The sequence below is a fragment of the Schistocerca americana genome, chromosome 2, assembly GCF_021461395.2.
Source record: "Schistocerca americana isolate TAMUIC-IGC-003095 chromosome 2, iqSchAmer2.1, whole genome shotgun sequence".
Classification (NCBI taxonomy): domain Eukaryota; kingdom Metazoa; phylum Arthropoda; class Insecta; order Orthoptera; family Acrididae; genus Schistocerca; species Schistocerca americana.
The window spans coordinates 892,066,358-892,086,444 of record NC_060120.1 but is presented as its reverse complement, the minus strand read 5'-3'; the positions used below and the strand labels follow the sequence as shown (position 1 = coordinate 892,086,444).

The following is a 20,087-nucleotide window of genomic DNA, read 5'->3' as shown; positions in this document are numbered from 1 at the left end:
ACAGAATTAAGTGACAGGATACTACTTTGCAAACAGGAACTAAGAGTGAATATTTGGCTAGGATGTATGGAGTTACTGATTTCAATTGGCATATTAAAAACTCAACGAAATTGCTTCGCTTCTTTCGTTAGGTTTTATTTATATCCTTTGATTTGTGATTTGTGTGCCCACTCATGACATTTTCATTCCTTTTTTGTTGCGAATAAAAACGTTAGAAACTGATTGAGTCACTCTGAATACACTACAGTGACTAAAATACTGCGGACTCTGTCAGCTCAAGAATCCAATGAGAAACGTGAACATCAGGCTTCAACTTGCTCTTTGGAAACTACTTCCAAAAGCTAGATGTAACGTAACTCTGATCGAGAGTTTCGTGCATTAGAACTCTTTCCTCATAGAGAATTAAAGTTACATTTTTCCAACGTACCACCATAGAAGGGGAAATTTTTAAGGAAAGTAGCACAGACGAGCTAGTTTTTATTCCATGAATCCGAATATTTCATCATAATTTACCATTTTATTTTAAACATGTACATTTTCTGGTGAGCTTGTGTTATGCTCAGACCACAAACTAAGCACAATGGCAGATAGTATGTGTTGCGGGCATGGATCTCAGAGTCAGCTTTTTGCATGGCCAACTCTTTGTGGCTTTTTATTCATGTCCCCAGTCATACTACTTCAGAAACTGTGTACAATGAAGCTTTATAAGTCAAAAATAAATTCCACTCATACCCAAGTCTTGGGCACAGCTATATGTAGATACTCCAGTAACAACAGCTATTTCAGGTAGTGTTATATGACACTGAATGAATCTTGAAGACCTGAACTCCCCAACAAAAAGCTTTTTCTGTTTGAAGCAAAAGCATCTGTATTCCGCCAGCTACACAAACTTTGTAGAACGACTAACGTAAAAAATCATAGTTATATCATGTTTCAAAATTCGTGTTACCTAGTACTGAATGAGTGGTACGTTTTAATACAATATCACTTTGAAAGAGTTATTACAGATTTCTTTCTGTTGAAATATCCGTTACACTACAAAATTATGATTCATAAGTTCCATACCCTAGAGAATATTTGTTTACAGTACTTTAGTTCTAAATATGAAAATTAAAATTTCACTTACCTTCTAATGAGATGGACTATACAAGTTCACGTTTCATAGAAGGAATTTTTGACCTACATCCACTCGCACATACATTTCAGACTAATACACATTTATTGGATTCCATACATCCACCACTATCCCTCCATGATATGAGCAAGTTGGTAGACCTCCCACGACAGAATTTCCATAAAACTCTGACTTGTAGACTGTGTCATGTTCTAAAATGCATCAATATGATGAAGTCTACAACCCAAAAGATTTGTGGAGAAATAGATACTAGTATAAATGAAGTGTAACTACAGAACTTCAGGGTTTTGTGTGTCGAGCAAGAATGTAGTTTGTGGGTGATCCAGAAACAGTACGCACATTTCCCAAACTTATCCCATACATTTGAAAACTCTCCAGTGCTATGTTTTCGACTGAGTCACATAAATAAAAAGGTATTGACATATCGTTTTTCAGAAGAAAATTTATTATATCTTCTTGCACTTACAATGGGGTATCACAGTTTTACAATACATAATGAATGCTTCAGTGCAGAACAATTAAAATTTGTAAGCAAACACATATTTAACATAAAACTGAGACACTGCATTCAGGTCTCAGTTTTCGGTCTCTTGGCAATCCACTCTTTAATAGCTGGTATTTCAAGTACGGTATTTTTAAGTGCAGAAAGGTTTGAATAATCTTTTGTTATGTCAAACCCAATCACGAACTTGAGGACGTCGAGCAGTGCTACAAAATAGAGGTCTGCCCATGAGAGCTGAAACCGAGTCCTTCACATTAGCATACAAACAGAAAATTCCTCAGTTCTTAATAATGTGTACAAAATTGATGTGTACTAAGTCAGTCTACAACATCTACAATCACTCTTTCAAAATAAATTTTCGACAATTCTGAAAACATATAATAAGCACTATAGAATTATAGGTCCCTAGAGTGATGCGTTTATGAACAATCACATACATTGGCAACATAGTGTCAGTATTGCTATCTACCTTAAAAAGTAAAAGTATTAAAATAAGTTAAAACATGCTACAAAAATGTTGCCATTTCTTTTGCGAATAATTGAGTCCACTGTGTGTGGATAAACTACCAAATACAATAATTTTCGTCATCACATATTTTAACAGTGCCAATTACCAGGAAACTGCATTATTTAAAAGGATATCTCAACTTATTTCAGTATCCATAGCTTATACATTTCAATTTGTTTCAGCTTACCTTGCCATTTGCTAGAAAACCTCCATTTTCCTTCACCAACTTGTCAAGTCTTGGCAACAAAAACGGTAAGCTTTCATTTATGACTGCTGCTTTCTTCTTTTCCTTTAAGGCTTCATCTGTCTCATATGCAGGACTTACTATTTCTACAAGCAGAAGTAAATATTAAAATGATAGATGCACAGATACTTCGCAATTTTTAACTTAAAAATTATAAAACTAGTTTAAAAATAATATCTCAGTACAAACGAGGATATTTTAGATGAGCATCATACCATTTATTACTCAAACACTTCTTTAAAATTACAGCTTAGCTGTGACGTATACTTTATATTTGACAAATGTATGTCTTCAGACAATTTCAAATAAGGTACTCCAAAAACTGAGCTATGATGTTACATTTTTTATTTATGTTTACCTGTGATTAATATCGGTTGTTAGTGGCGATTTTCCATATCATGTAGTGAAATGTAAATAAAGAAACGCAAAATCTTTCAGTGAATGTAACCATTAAACTTACTCATTCGTATGTCTGATACTGTATCAACAGCCATATCAATCTGGAGATTTTCCCAGTCGTTAGCCCCAGACAGGCCCACTTGCTTGCCTAAGTAACGGCAAATAGCAATAGACTGCCAGACCTTCTTCCCATCAATTTCAAGAACTGGAATTTGCCCAAAAGGCATTGCTTGACAAAGAAAAAAAAAATATTAGCAACATTTCTAGTAGAAGTATGGCGCTGCGTTCTTTTGTAATCCTGACACATCCAGGTGTTAATCCTTCTTTTTGTATAACAAAGTAATTTCTGAATATGGTGCGAGTATCAACAAAAGGTAATGTGCTAAAGTTTTACTTTAGTATTCTTAGTGGAGAAAATCGCCAAACTTAAGTGTGAGCAGTGTAACTCAAACCTGACATTGTTCATATGAGACACCACAACAGCAGTAGTCAAAATCATTGTGCTTCAGAAAAATACTGTCTGCTCATGTAAATTATTTGTCGCAGCATCTAAAATGTACCATGACGAGCTAAAACATTATGACCCATACCCATCGCGAAATTGAATGTCGCCTTGTGACGTTACGAACTCCTGACGCAGTACAGTAAATATATACGCAGGAGAGACGAATGAGGAATTATTGTAGTGACAATGGGGAAATCCACAGGCATTGGTGACTTTGACAAAGGGCAGATCGCTATGGCCTTGCGCCTGTAAACGTCTTCTCAGAAATGGCGAAATGGTTGGCTGTTCAGGTGGTACTGTGTAGAGCATCTATGGAAACTAATTGAATGATGGTGAGTCCACGAGTAGGCAACTTGGTGTTGGACAAAGTGGCCTCACAACAGAGTATGGAGACGGAGGCTTGCCCATTGTGTAAAGCAGGAGACGCGGCGATTTGTGGCGGATTTGAAGACTGAGGATCATGCCGAACCAGGTACAAGTGCTTTCGAGGACACCCTTTAGTGCCTGTTGTTGAACATGATGCTCCAAAACGGGCGACTCCTATGCATTACTACATTCACATTATGACACTCTCAGTTACCACTGCAGTGGGAATAGAATCATTGCGATTGGACAATGGATCAATGGAAAAGTTCGTCTGTAGGGATGAATCATATTACTTCTTAGATCAGGTAGATGACTGTGTCCAGATACGGCGTCAACCAGGAGAACGGCTGCTCGAAACAGGCACCCTACCACAGACGCAGGCCTGTGGGGCCAGTGTTATGCTTTGGTGGGCCTTCACTTTGGCTTCCAAGGGAACTGTGGTAGTATCAGAAGGTACCATGAGAGCTGTCGACTAAATGAACGTTATTGTGAACCACAAGCATCTCTTCACGCTTGATCTCTCCTGATGGCATCTTCCAGTAATGTCACTGGGCCAGAATTATTGCTACACTGGTTTGGCGAGCATTTACGTCTTGACCAACAGATTTGCCTGACCTGTACCCAATGGAACACATCTGGGACATTATAGAGCATCAGCTCCGCTACCATTAACCACCAGCCCTTAATTTATGATTATTGCGTGACCTGTGCGTAGACATCTGCTATTACATTCCTCCAGAAACGTACCATGGACTGGTCGAATCCATGTCACGCAGAACCGCTACAGTATTGCGTTTCAGAGTTAGACAAACACGCTATGAAGTACGTGGTCATAAAGTTAAGGCTCGCTGGTTTATGTGCTCATGTCAATAAAATAAAAAATGTCAAGGTCTCTGGCAAGAAGAAAACCTTGCAAATTTTGCATTGTATAGCTTCGTTGTAATATGGTAATCTGGTGTGTCTTACAAAAGAAAACGTGCAGACAATAAATGTAACTATATTATTCCAGAGTCTTTCTTCAAACTCCTATGATGTATACAGGCAGACTGAAGCTACGAATGAAAATTTGTTCTAAGGTCGGGATCCGAACCCGGGTCTCCCGCTCACTACGCTGGTACGCTAACCACTATGCTTTGCCCAACTGCACGGACTACTTCAGCGCATCTCCCTCCTCAAAGTAAGTTCCCATTCACACCTGAGCCCACCTAGTATAACCCCCAAACTAGAGCAGAACTGCAGAGTTTAAGTGTAATACCAAGAGGGCTAATCTGTGACCGTAAAGTTTGGTTGAGGAGGGAGCCGTATTAGAGGAATCCATGCAGTTGTGCAAAACCAATGTGCCGGCCAGTGCGGCCGAGCGGTTCTAGGCGCTTCAGTCTGGAACTGCGCTACCGCTACGGTCGCAGGTTCGAATCCTGAATCGGGCATGGATGTGTGTGATGTCCTGAGGTTAGTTAGGTTTAAGTAATTCTGAGTTCAAGGGGACTGATGAGCTCAGAAGTTAAGTCCCATAGTGCTCAGAGTCATTTTGCAAAACCATTGTGCCAGGATGATGTAGTGTTTAGCACATCTGCTTAGTGAGAAGGAGACCTGGGTTCGAACCCAACTTTTGTACAAATTTTCATTCATCACTTCAGGGCAGATAACCGTGTAAAAATAGCACAGTTCGTTGTTATAATCTCACTGTCATGTCATGTCATGTCATGTCATTTGAAGTGAAAATTCTCTAAATAAGATCTTACAAGCTATGTACAGGGTGGTTTTCCTAAAAGGGGACAAACTGCATGAAACTATCCCTGATATCATAAGAAGCAAAACTGTGCTCCAAGAGAGGTACACCAACTTGAAGGTGAAGATGAAAAGTCTTTGACAGAGTAGGTTTCAATGATTGAAAGCACACATAAGAGCACACGAGGGAAGCGGGAAGGTACTGTGTGTACTAGTGTATTACACTACACCCAAGAGGTCAGTGAGCTGGAACACCATCATTTAGTAGCCACATTTCTCTTCGTATCAGGAAAGAATGACTTTCAGCTGGGGACGTAAGATGTGCAGATGTGCCTCGACTGTGAGGCGTTGTGGAAGAATGACTTGGTCCCACGTGGTGGGCGCCAGTGATCCCCGCTCACACACCGAAGCTGAACCGCTGCTGACGATTCGCTACTACCATACCATGGGAATTCTCCTCACCTCACAGGTAAATATAAACATTAACAATACCGTCTCTCGTAAAGGTAGCCTCATCGTCGACTAGGGTGTATGACAGAAATCGCAACACCGTGGTGACTGGTGTAACGAACCAGCGAGAAAACCATCCTTAGGTAATAAGGCCTGCACTCGTTTTAGAAGATGCAGATAGCGGCAAATATCGTGGAGGATGTTCCACGCGATCTCGTGGCTTAGCCCCTTCCCTGATGGTAGGCTGCCTGTTGGGTGCTGATAATGGGGCACTGGCGAAGATCTTTTATCTCCACCAGCAAGTGGGTGTACCTCCTTGAAATGTACTTCCAGCCATATGTACATTTGACCTTTTTTACTCCTTATCCTCTTATGTGCCATTTCCTGTAATTTGCCCCAATTTAGCAGAGTCGTCCAGTATGCAACACACTTGTTTCTTTGTTTCTCAGTATCACTTTTGTGTAATATTTCGACTTATTTCTATTTTCACTGACTGCAATCGAAACGATAAGGAAATTAATTTATGTAGTATATTATTTAAGCATCATTTTGTGCGCTACTACTATTACTATTACTACTACTACTACTACTACTACTACTACTACTACCACCACCACCACCACCACCACTTCTATTACACAGAGTTTGTAATTACTGAATTAGCAAAATACACTCCTAGGTATGCAGCACTATATTGCTCCTATGTTTGCAGTGCACTCAATTTCAGTATTTTTAAAGACCAATTAGTTTCCTCATTCTGCGCCAGATAAGAGAAGAGAAGAATAGTCTCAAGCCAAGACATTGAAAGATATAAGTTTTTACTTACATTCTTTCAAAGATGGCCATTTGTCTTTATCACATCGTTCATCTTCGAATTCAATCTTTCCGTATGAGAGCAGGAAACGTATTGGCTCAGCCACACCCTTTCCAGGGAAGTAAGTTAACTTGTATTTCGGTGCCATCTCCAGTTCAAGCTGAAAATCAGAGGTTTATGAAATGAACAATTGTGCCTGTAGGATTAGGTATTAGTTCGTAGTGACATTTATTATTGCTCACCTCTGTTAGTTAAGACAAGCTCAGATGTGCAACATATGGATAGTAAGTAAGTCTTACTTGAATAGGAAATTATGGGGTATTGAGGGAAGGTCTGTCTCTTTGTGGACGTCACAGTTTATGAGCTATTATACTGCATGAAAGGAAAGATGCACATGCGCAGACAATATCAGTACGAGACAAAATTGACGCTAAGATGTAAGTGTAGCGTAGGCTGTGAGCCATAAATGTGAAATAGTTTGAATGACTTGTTACTGCTGTTTAATAGCGATCCAAATCTCCAATGGGTCGGATTTCAGGCAATCATATAAAGTCAGTGTCATTCATGGATGCTTCTCGTACTGGTCATCAGTATTAATAAAGAACAGTAAGCTAACATACCGGAGAGGACTCATTTATTTCAGTTGTAATTAACATTATAAATCGTGTATCACAGTGTGTATATAAAAAAAATTAAACACTTTTATTCCGTGCGTTGGACTGTGAGTATGCGACGAACTAACTTACTTCATGCTAAGAAATGTTCAGTTGTATGACGAAAGCTGTGATAAGTGTTGTTAGTCATCCACGAGAGCAACAAATTCACTTTAAAGTTGTAATTAAGCTAAGCATTACAAAGACAAATATCTGCCACACACATTCTTGCAGTGTTTACTTATTCAAACTGAATGGAAGGAAGGAAGGAAGACTGGGTTTAACGTCCCGATGTCATTAGAGACAGAGCGCAAGGTTAAGGAACCATCCCGACATTTGCCTGGAGCGATTTAGGGAAATCACCGAAAAGTGTAAATCTGGATGGCCGGACGCAGGTTTGAACTGCCGTCCTACCGAATGCGAGTTCAGTGTGCTAACCACTGTGCCCCCTCGATTTCAGACTAAATGCTACGAGGAAATACTCGTTAACTATTATTGCAGACAAATGAAATTATGTCCTAAACAAAGTTGTTGTTTGGCATTGTTGGCTGGGAGGTCACGTGGTCTACGTTTAGCTGCCTAATTAGGAAGGTTTTCTTTCTTCGTATAAGGCGGCATCTCTCACTCACATAATGGGGGAGTCGTGTCAAGTACCTGATGAGCGCAGTTTGCTGTTGAGTGAATTTTGAAGTGAAGTCATGACCAAACTAGGAAGGGAGAGGGTGGATCCAGGTGGTGGGACATAGCCTACTCCTGTCGAATAAAGCTGTGGGTGAGGCGAGATCTGACCAATTGATCACCAACTTGCCATCGCTCCAGCAACGGAGGATACATTTACGATTTAATCCCCGAATATTGGGTGCAATGTCCAGTTTGTTACAGACCTCTTTGCTTTCTATTTTATCATACTTCAGAATGAAATTTTTAAATGTAATAGAACTGAATTACGTCCCTTTAAAGAAATAACGGAGTACGCATTAATTAAATAATAATGAACAGATAAAATTTATACTGATCGTCCCCTCTTCGTTGTGTTCATGAGACTAGTCACTACATCTGTAAACCGTCGCACTTACTTGTTACTTCATATATGTGAATAGTTCTGTAAGATTTACTGACATTAGTGCTGGAAACGATTCATCATCTAACTGTGTTATATTGAGAGGTGTATAACAAAATCCTAGATGTCTTGGCCGGTAATGGTGCGCAAGAAACATTCACAGTTTCAAGTGTTACACTTGTCGTTCGGGAAATGTCACTTAGTCGACTTCAAAATGTGTGTTACAATCGTATGTGGTGCTGCACGATTCTTGCGTGCGCTTCTTTACTGTCCAGTTCCACGGTTCATTGGCGTTTGTGCAAAAGTCTATGTTCTAGTGTCTGAATTTTGCTGGCAGGGGTCGCGTAATTGCTTGGCGCAAGGTTCTCCATTGCCAGTTTCGGTTCTACCACATGATATCGGCTATGGAGGCGACCCAATATGTAATGGGATATCAGTATCAAACTTAGTACCTCCGTCAGTCGAAGGTTGTCACGAGATCGTAACGAAACATTACGCAAGTAGGTTTTTAGGACTTTCTTTGAATATACGTCTAAGAGTTGGAAGAGGGTACTCTGAATACTTGCTGGTCAGGGTGGGGATTGGGAGGAGTGCAACTGCTGCTGCTTTCAAGCTGAATGATGCATAAGTTTTGCAATTTAATGCTAAATGCCGCTGGACATTCCTTCAAGTCAGCATCCATTACATTTTCTAGTTTTCCTCAACCAGCAATAGCAGACTCAAGAGCACACATGCACTGTCTAAAATTGTAATATTTGACACACACTACGATTACGTCTTTCAAGCCGCGCGGAGTAGTCGCGCGGTTAGAGGCGCCATGTCACGGATTGCGCGGCCAATGCCGCCGGAGGTTCGAGTCCTCCCTCGGGCATGGGCGTGTGTGTTGTTCTTAGCGAAAGTTAGTGTAAGTAGTGTCTAATTCTAGGGACCGATGACCTCAGTCGTTTGGTCCCTTAGGTATTCACACACATTTGAAAGTCTTTTAAAGGAAAATACCTTATACGCTCCAACCTACTGCAAAAGAGTCATTTTTAGAAAAAGTTCTCATTTTAAGTTGTAACTTAGGCTACCACTTTGAAAATGACATACAGAATAGATTAAACAGAACTCAGTTGATATGTGGTACAATACAAAGAACATAAAGCAAAAAAATCCAGAAAGAAATAAAAATAAAACATTGTAAAATAATGGCTACACCCGTTCCGTCATACGGCGCACAGTCGCGGATAATTCTAAAGCAAGACGTAATAATAATATGTGATGCACTAAGGGCTGCAATCTACGAAATCAGATAAGACTTGTAGGAATCAGAACTAAGCTGGTATTTTATTCAGTAAACGATTATTAAAACAAAGAGTTCAAATATGGCTCTGAGCACTATGCGACTTAGCTTCTGAGGTCATCAGTCGCCTAGAACTTAGAACTAATTAAACCTAACTAACCTAAGGACATCACACACATCCATGCCCGAGGCAGGATTCGAACCTGCGACCGTAGCGAAAACAAAGAGTAAAATAGATAGAATGCACCTATATGATGCCCGAAGGAAGACTAATGTAACAAGTAGTGAACTACAAACCACACGTAATGACATGTGGGAATACCATAGACAAGATGACTATACTGTGATTGGTACAGGCGAGGGGCTTACTCCCTGAAGTTTAAATGAAGAAGAAGAAGAATTGTAACCTAAGGAATCGTAATGGCGAAGATAATGCGCGAGGTGAATACATTGTTTTACCGTGATTGGCAAAAAAATTCTAGATATTTGAACGAATTAAGGCCGCAGGTTTTTAACGTTTCGTTGATGACAAGATCATTAAAGACGAAGTAATGACAACGGCATAACAGATGGAGTACATTACATAGTTTCACAAGGGTGGAGAGAAATAGGTGATATCCTATGTAAAGTTACCACCCCTCCACCGAAATAATGATTTAGAGAAACCACAGCAAACATAAAACTGTGTGGTCGGATGACGTTTTTCTATCACACTTGACGTACGCAGGAAAGTTCAGTATCACAGTGAGGCGTTGACCGGTGGAGCAAATAGCAATTGCGAGTTGCGGACTGCTAAGTTTCCGAAGTGAACGGCCTGTTAGATCTGAGTTCAAAACACAGCAAGTTCATTGGGTCGTTTGAATAAAACGGACAATGTACTTTATTCTTGGAATATCGGAGAACATGCTCAGGTTCACATGAATAAAGCAAGTCGGAGGATATACATCACCTGAGAATGTTCTGAACTTGAGCACAAGTTCGGAAGTTGTTGCTCAACGAGAAGAATATGTCTCCGATTTCGTAAGAATAATACTAGAGAAATTTCTCAAAAGCGGTTTCTGAAGTGAGCTCTCCAGCATACTTCGAGCTGAGTAAGTTTGGGTGAGGTTAAGTTTTTTACTAAAAATATCAGAATTTCTGTTGCTCAGAATGCAAAAAGGATGTGCGTAGCTCGAAGAAATATTGAAGAGAGAAGCTGTAGAAGTTTATACAGGTTTAACAATGAAATCATTATTTCGGTGACGAATTCCTTCCCTAAAAGCATAAAAAAGAGGAGTGAACTTTGGAACGAAGCGAAAATAAAGACTTTTTGTGCTGTTGAAACGACCCAGGTTTTCAGACTAGTGTAGGAAAAGACTTACGGTATACGTCAGACAACTGTTTCACTCAAATTTTGAGATGTTCTTCACCATGTTTTGCCCCAGCGTAAATGTTATAATTTGTTGTGCTACAAATAAGCAGGCAGATGAGAAAAATTAATAACTCTTTTTTTAAGAACATTGCTACCTGTTTCTGTAGCAACACCGCAAGGACGGCCGCGTAAGTGCTCGACGCTCGTGTAGACTACTATGCGACGTATTTAACTAACATTGTCTCGTGTTATTGGCCAGTCAGTGACATTTTCCTCTCGCTTCCTTTTAACTTCTTTCTTGTTTCACTTGTATTTTATTCTGTTGTATAGCATCTTTAATACTTTGCCGTTGTCTTAGAGTGTGGGATCACACTTCACTGATTTTTTTTCCACATTCGTTTCCTGCGAGGTGATAACCTCGGCGTTGAGCGCCCGTATGCACCACACACACACACACACACACACACACACACACACACACTATCTCGTGTTATAAAACTCTGGCAGTCCCAGATTGGAGAAGATGAAAATTTAACGTATCTTATGATTTCGTTTGCGTAATGTGTTCAAATAACTACGAAACTAAAAAGTTTCTCGCGTATCGAAATTTTGATAAAGTCGTCAGAAAACGCATTTCGTGAGCTGCCCCTTACTTTTCGAAATAATTTGTTGTCGCACGTAAAACTAAAATCGAAATGCAGTGTAACTCCTCTAGAACACACTGATGCCAGTTTCATATCTGTTCACTGAATATTTTTCGTGTTTGAGCGACTTGAATGAAATGTGAGATTACGCGTATGTTCTCTGCCGGATGCGGCACGACAATGCATACCGAGAACCTCTTCAAGGAAGAAAGGAGGCAGTGAGAAAGAACTCCCTTGTCAGAAAATATGCTTCGAAATTTTTAGTCATACGAAATTGAGAACATTCTCAGAGAACGTTCCGTGGAGAAAGTTCTCTTTGTTACTCGTATGGCACATTGTAAGCGCGCAAGATCGGTCAAGAATGGATACCGTAAGAGAGAAGTCCTAAACAAGCAACAGACGAGCACAGCGTCAAATGGCACGGTCTGAAGGCTTCAAGGGAAAACAGGCAAGTGCAAGACGTGACCGCGAGCGCACGTTTAAAGGCAGAACTGCGAAACACGGGGCACCCAACGAACTGGCTTGCGCCATCTATGGAGCCGTGACGGACCGTAGCTGCTGGATGATCGCGTTACCTCAGACGCGATATTGATAATGCTGCTTACCGGGGAGTCCGAGTCACTATCAAATACAAGAGATGATCTAATCTTATTCCTTCAGAGTTTGAGACCTATTCTCGAATGATTTGCATCTGGTCAAAAGCGGCAGTGACTACCAAGACGCGTTTTATAGAAATCTTTTCAGAGAGCACTCTGCATATCAAAATGAAGGATGTTTTCAGATACTAAACAAAACTGCAGAAAATTTCTATGGAGCACGCATCTTCGTAATTAGAACACTTCATCGTGTCTGAGAAAGTTATTTCCTTCATTATATAAAACGCAAGAGCCTCAGGGCTTAGAGCCTATCGGTGACGGTTTCACGGTAGAGACTGATTTATTGAATAAATCCTGATGTGATCAGAACAGCGTTTAAACCTATCATTCGGATCTAAACGGATCAGCTGACCAACTGTGACATTTTAATTATGATTTGTTTTTGTGAGGCAGCGATTTGTGCCCAGGAAAAATGTCAAGCGCATTTACTTAGGTACTTGAAGCCGCCCTCCGTCATCGACTTCTCTGACGTACGATGTTTATGTTGTTATCTACTGTATATGCCTTACTATTCGTTATATCCGTACCTCAGATGGAGCAGCCACAAACATCTTCACTGTAAAGGCGGCTACATTTCGGCTTTTCATAATAATTAATGTTAACTCTTTGCTCAGACGATCACACTTCATTTGTTGCTGAGTTACGGAAGACACGATAGTTAATAATGTCTTTGTGTGTTATTTATTAGTTACTAATAACACGTAATTATGGAAATCACCTTCGCTTTTTTATTAACAACATTCAATAATAATTAAATGATCATGAATGATTGCGTTTGGTATAGAGGGAAAAGGAGGGTTTATCCTACAGCTACTCTCAGCAATTACGACAACTAAAATGACAGTGATTTTTGTAGTTCGCCACTCAAAGACATTACAGCAAAGGCTATGTCCATTACTATACTTCGATACAGTCGTTCAAACTTCGTACACTTTTATTTTCACAATCTAAATGTCCAGTCCCGTTGTTATATTCAATTTAACGTCTCTTCACATAGTCCACAAATCCTATTATCGCTTATTCTAAATGTGATAGAATTTCATACTGAGCGCTAACTTTTCTCGCGCACAAAGTTCCTCACTTATTCTTAGTCCGTGACCTTACGGCAAAAGTCTATCCCGTATAAATTAACTAGTCAATTTTCTTGCAGTTTAACAAAAGTGCCCTGATCCCTTCCGTTGCATATCACACAGAAATGCCCGCTATATCGCACGCCTAATCTACATAGACATATTCAGAGCGCAGAAAACAAGAGAGCTAACAACACCCCCGCATGGCTTATATAGTAGAATTTAGAAACAAAAGTAGCCGCGTTAAACCGTCTTTGATTTCCCTGAAGCGCTACTTTGTCGCGGGCGCTATTCTGATGAGAGATTATGTAGCGATAATTTTAATTAAAACCTTTCTAATGCTATTAACTGTTAGCGATATTATCGATCACATCTCCCCTGTATGAAAATCAGCCTGATAATATTGTTCTTAATTAAAAGAGCGGTTATAAACTGTAGCTGAGAAAACTGAACAGTACGATAGGAAAGTAGTTGCTTTAAATACCAGATCCTACCACGCTTACAACAGCTTCCACATATTTCACAAATAGCTTGTTATTGAAAAAGCAGGGCTGGTGAAATAGTACTCCTCTTCGAGCAGGACCGAGATTTCCCAGTACGCTGCATATGTCGATATAACATCGAGCGATGCATTATCAGTTACATGTCACTTGATCCACGTGGCGCGACAGCAAGCAGTACGCGAGAGACTACGAACTAGTCACAACTAAATTCTGCTTACAGCTTCACAATTTCATAAGACACGGATGGAAATTGCAAGAAATCCTATCACCATGAAACACCTCAGTTGTATTTGAGCCTACCTGCAATAAGAGTTCTCACATAGTAGCCTATTTATCGACATAACAATTACGTTCATTTTGAAGTGAAACTGACAGTCAGAGGTGAAACTGTTGTCTATCAAAACTTATTACTTGGTTCTAAAATTAAATGAAACTCCGCCCGAACAGGCTATTCAGGCCCAACGGTACCGATCGGCCGCCGAGTCATTCTCAGCTCAAAGGCGTCACTGGACGCGAATATGGAAGGCATGTGGCCAGCACACAGCTCTCCCGACCGTATCTAAGTTTACGAGACTGGAGCTGTTACTCCTCAATCAAGTAATTCCTGAGTTTGCCTCAGAAGGGCTGAGTCATTCTCAGCCCAAACGCGTCACTGGACGCGAATATGGAAGGCATGTGGCCAGCACACAGCTCTCCCGACCGTATCTAAGTTTACGAGACTGGAGCTGTTACTCCTCAATCAAGTAATTCCTGAGTTTGCCTCAGAAGGGCTGAGTCATTCTCAGCCCAAACGCGTCACTGGACGCGAATATGGAAGGCATGTGGCCAGCACACAGCTCTCCCGACCGTATCTAAGTTTACGAGACTGGAGCTGTTACTCCTCAATCAAGTAATTCCTGAGTTTGCCTCAGAAGGGCTGAGTCATTCTCAGCCCAAACGCGTCACTGGACGCGAATATGGAAGGCATGTGGCCAGCACACAGCTCTCCCGACCGTATCTAAGTTTACGAGACTGGAGCTGTTACTCCTCAATCAAGTAATTCCTGAGTTTGCCTCAGAAGGGCTGAGTCATTCTCAGCCCAAACGCGTCACTGGACGCGAATATGGAAGGCATGTGGCCAGCACACAGCTCTCCCGACCGTATCTAAGTTTACGAGACTGGAGCTGTTACTCCTCAATCAAGTAATTCCTGAGTTTGCCTCAGAAGGGCTGAGTCATTCTCAGCCCAAACGCGTCACTGGACGCGAATATGGAAGGCATGTGGCCAGCACACAGCTCTCCCGACCGTATCTAAGTTTACGAGACTGGAGCTGTTACTCCTCAATCAAGTAATTCCTGAGTTTGCCTCAGAAGGGCTGAGTCATTCTCAGCCCAAACGCGTCACTGGACGCGAATATGGAAGGCATGTGGCCAGCACACAGCTCTCCCGACCGTATCTAAGTTTACGAGACTGGAGCTGTTACTCCTCAATCAAGTAATTCCTGAGTTTGCCTCAGAAGGGCTGAGTCATTCTCAGCCCAAACGCGTCACTGGACGCGAATATGGAAGGCATGTGGCCAGCACACAGCTCTCCCGACCGTATCTAAGTTTACGAGACTGGAGCTGTTACTCCTCAATCAAGTAATTCCTGAGTTTGCCTCAGAAGGGCTGAGTCATTCTCAGCCCAAACGCGTCACTGGACGCGAATATGGAAGGCATGTGGCCAGCACACAGCTCTCCCGACCGTATCTAAGTTTACGAGACTGGAGCTGTTACTCCTCAATCAAGTAATTCCTGAGTTTGCCTCAGAAGGGCTGAGTCATTCTCAGCCCAAACGCGTCACTGGACGCGAATATGGAAGGCATGTGGCCAGCACACAGCTCTCCCGACCGTATCTAAGTTTACGAGACTGGAGCTGTTACTCCTCAATCAAGTAATTCCTGAGTTTGCCTCAGAAGGGCTGAGTCATTCTCAGCCCAAACGCGTCACTGGACGCGAATATGGAAGGCATGTGGCCAGCACACAGCTCTCCCGACCGTATCTAAGTTTACGAGACTGGAGCTGTTACTCCTCAATCAAGTAATTCCTGAGTTTGCCTCAGAATGGCTGAGTCATTCTCAGCCCAAACGCGTCACTGGACGCGAATATGGAAGGAATGTGGCCAGCACACAGCTCTCCCGACCGTATCTAAGTTTACGAGACTGGAGCTGTTACTCCTCAATCAAGTAATTCCTGAGTTTGCCTCAGAAGGGCTGAGTCATTCTCAGCCCAAACGCGTCACTGGGCGCGAATATGGGGGGTGGAGGAGAGAGATTATATTGTTGTGAGACGTCATTACGGTGTATAGTACATGTTCAAATAGTGTTTTGCACAAAATAAAATCCAATAACTAACATCAAGTATTCAAGGTGTGTATATTTCCATACCGAAATTAGTTAATTATCACGGTACACATTTACGAGACGTATATCGCTAGGAGGTGAAGTTTGGAACGATAGCGCGAGCCTGCATTTTGCACGGTCATAATTCGTCGAGAAATCATCTGTGAATTAATAAGCTTTAACTTGCTAAATTGTTGGACTTTTCATCCAGACTCACAAAACAACATACCACACAGTTGTGCCGAACGATCTGCGTAACAAGCAAAGGCTTTAGAGATTTCATGTGGAGCACATAACGCCAGCAGCTGTGGCCGAGCGGTTCTAGGCGCCTCAGTCCGGAACCGCGCGACTGATACGGTCGCAGGTTCGAATCGTGCCTCGGCGTGGATGTGTGTGATGTCGTTAGGTTAGTTAGGTTTGAGTAGTTCAAAGTTCTAGGGGACTGATGACCTTAGAAGTTAAGTTCCATAGTGCTCAGAGCCATTTTGAACCATAGGTGCTTATATGCCTGCATAAGTCGCATTACATTTCATTTAAGCTGCTGCGACGCTGAAAAATGGAAACTTTTCGGTCAGAGGTTATGCAACTGATAATAGAGCCACATGGAGCTAAAGGCATTTAATACAAAAAACACGAATGGTTCTGACCGAAGGCGTTCTTGGCAATGCACACACCACACATGTCATGCAGTCATATGGTGTAGGTTGTATGGTATTGTTGGGTGGGATATCACTCAGGATGGGTCCAGATGCTTGTCGGAAAGGATGTTCTTCCTCCGTGCACACTGGTCCCTTTACTTGCGGTTATTTGAGAGTTGTATCGTATGTGTGACTGTACAGCGTAGGTCAGTAGGACAGACACGTGATAGTATAGTGTCATGTTTGTGTTGTATGATGATGACGATGATGATGATTATGATGACGACGAGAGAAGGGTGAAGGTGAAAGACAGTGCCATCACACAGCATACTCCTCCAGAATAGAACCAAGGGAGGTCTTCGTGCTTAACTTCCCAACCCGACGGATGTATCACCAGCAGTGTCACAAACCCTCACTTAATGATTGGTATGGTATTTAAACCAGGACATTGGAGCGAAGACCGGTTACCTGGAACTTTACGCCGCCACCTCCCCTCCTCTTGCCCGCCAAATTCTGACAGTGAAAATTTCATCCACCATGGGGAGGTTGGGGTTGTTTGGGGGAGGAGACCAGACAGCGAGGTCTTCGGTCTCATCGGATTAGGGAAGGTTGGGGAAAGAAGTCGGCCGTGCCCTTTCAAAGGAACCATACCGGCATTTGCCTGGAGCGATTCAGGGAAGTCACGGAAAACGTAAATCAGGATGGCCGGACGCGGGATTGAACCGTCGTTCTCTCGAATGCGAGTCCAGTGTGGTAACGACTGCGCCACCTCGCTCGGTCACGAAGGGGATTCAAACTGGCTTACCCCTGCACAGGCATGCTTAGCCACTTCGGCTATGGGACAAGGTGTAGGACACATTAGCAAACATTTTCACGTGTTGACTCTGGAGGCACGAATTACTAATTAAACTTGTTAGCAATTATTTGTAAACATGGATCATAATGGTCTCGGTATTAAAATACACTGTGGCATATCAGCTTAGTTACAGGTTATATCTAACGGTTAGTCAACCACAATCGGTTTCTGTGCGCCAACAAGCAAACTGTCGTAATATCACTTATGCAGTGGAAGTCACAAGGGGATCGTAACTGGAAACAGCTTTTTCTCAGTTGAAGAACTCATCGAAACTATAATCACGTTGTGCTTCGAGATGACGCATAGCATGAGAGACAAGGTAATGACAGTAACGAAAACGAGTGCTTCATTGTGACTAACAGACGAAAATGTAATACAATGAACGTTAATAATGATCATATCGGTATATTACTTGTCGTCCTCGAGTACCTTCACAGAGAATACACTACCTCCAGCAATAGTTGCGGTGAAAGGCCGTGATCTGCTCCATTCTCGTCTAGTCTGAGTTTGTGTTCCATTTCTGATATCGTCTACGTGATGTTAAATCTTCCGTACATTAACTCAGTAACGTTACACAGCTTCCCAGCTGAACTCAGTGTGCTTCACACACATGAAATCAAACCATCCTTGTGTAGGGACAAGAAGTGTTGTATGAGACAGCCAACAGCTGTCCGTCGCTATCGCAAGAGTTCGAAATTTTATACAAGCAAACAAAGCTGTAACATTTTTATAAAACTTTAGAACAAAGTTTTAATATAGAGCGAAAAAAAGGTATCCAGTGCGTTCCTTTTGCTTTTCAGTATACAAAGAGTACAAACGAATATTTCCTTTGTTACATATAGCACGTTGAACGACCTGCATAAGGAGAAACGTTTCAGGAGGAATAAGAAGACATAAGGTAGTATTTGATCTAGAGTCTTTGTAGCATGTTCATACGTGGTACTTGTATCACTAAAGCTGCAACTAAGAACGTATTTTATACATTAAGTGTAGGAGGTATTCGGATAATTCTGAATTTGGTATTTACTCTTGTTCCACTACAGTTAAGTTAGTGCTCAACAGGCTTATTTTAAATGTTCCATTGTTTGCCCCTGTATGGCAATTCGAAGCCAAGCAATAATGTTGCAGAGCCTTCACATGTTGTTTACACAAAAGTAACAAGTTCTTCAGCATATTGTGGTTTCAAACTGTTATTTGTCTTCTATTTTGTAAGTCGGAGGTGTGTATTTGCATAATGATCCTTGACAATTGCTCCCACCTTCGTCATGTAATTTCGTATACGAGCGCAGCACATGTGATTAATATCAGAGGGCATGTCGAAACCAAAACTACGTACATGTGGATGGCACCAACCAGTCCGAAGCAAAAATACATTAGATATGAAATACTCAGACATCATTTGAGCTAACAGTCTTCGACCGCTCAATACCCTGACAATGCGTTACCTAGGGCAACAGATATGTTTCCGCCTGGTGCTCCCGAGCATTTTTTGAATATATTAGGTGGAGGCACAACAAGCAAAACATTGATCCTGATTGAACGTCAGTGACTGTAACTTCTTATATCCTATGAGCACTGTGGGATAAAGACGTTAGCTAAATGTGTGAGTGAAGTCCACAAACTGTGCATTGAATTGCTCTCGCACTTGTACGGGGTTAACACGAATGGAAACTTTTAAAATCCATTATAATGATTAAAGTTACATGAAAGTGTAGTTAAGCACTAACCTGCTTGTGACGGTTGGCTTCCTTCGGTGCTCCTGTGTCCTCTGCTTGCCTGCAGTTCCGCCGCTCGAATGTCCTTCGTAGTACAAAGCGCGCTTTGCCGCTATCGGAGAGTGGTGGGGCGGCGTTACGCAGCCGCCTGTGGAAGGGGGAGGGGAGAGCCAGGTGAACAACCGTATCTGTACTGGACTCTTACCTTGGGGCTGTGATAGACACTAGTGATGACAGTAGCGTAACTGCGAAAAGTATTAACAGCATTTCCCAAATAGATTTTACACTGTAGCATCGCTTTTAGCCAGGCTTAGTGTTACTAGAGTATGGAAGGAGACATGGCGCTTCGACCTTGAGACTTTCCGTATTCCAGAGCTGCAGGCCAGCGTCATCCTCGAGGCAGACGCAAAGGTGGATATATTCTCTGACAATATCGCCCTGATGGAGCATCTAGCTGATACTAACCACACTGAAATTGCACAAAGATGACACCTACATTACCTGGTGATGTACGAAGCGGTCGACCACGTCACTCACGTGATGGTAGGAGAGATCCAAGTACAACCTCAAAGCTCAAGCCAGGAAAGCATTTTTGCGTCATAAGTGTTCTGATTGATTTGATCTGTCTGGCCACGAACTCCTCTCTTAT

General features: G+C 41.8%; 1 protein-coding gene across 1 annotated transcript; it reads right to left on the bottom strand.

The window, feature by feature from the left end:
- Nucleotides 1-1,568: 1,568 nt before the first annotated feature.
- Nucleotides 1,569-19,584, bottom strand: LOC124595838 (glutathione S-transferase-like). Its single transcript, XM_047134736.1, has 5 exons — nucleotides 19,451-19,584; nucleotides 6,664-6,811; nucleotides 2,850-3,017; nucleotides 2,333-2,475; nucleotides 1,569-1,871 (listed from the first exon to the last, which is right to left on the bottom strand). Exons 2-5 carry the CDS (start codon nucleotides 6,797-6,799, stop codon nucleotides 1,704-1,706), a joined length of 615 nt encoding a protein of 204 aa, XP_046990692.1. The 5' UTR covers nucleotides 6,800-6,811; nucleotides 19,451-19,584; the 3' UTR covers nucleotides 1,569-1,703.
- Between the last annotated feature and the right edge of the window lie 503 nt (nucleotides 19,585-20,087).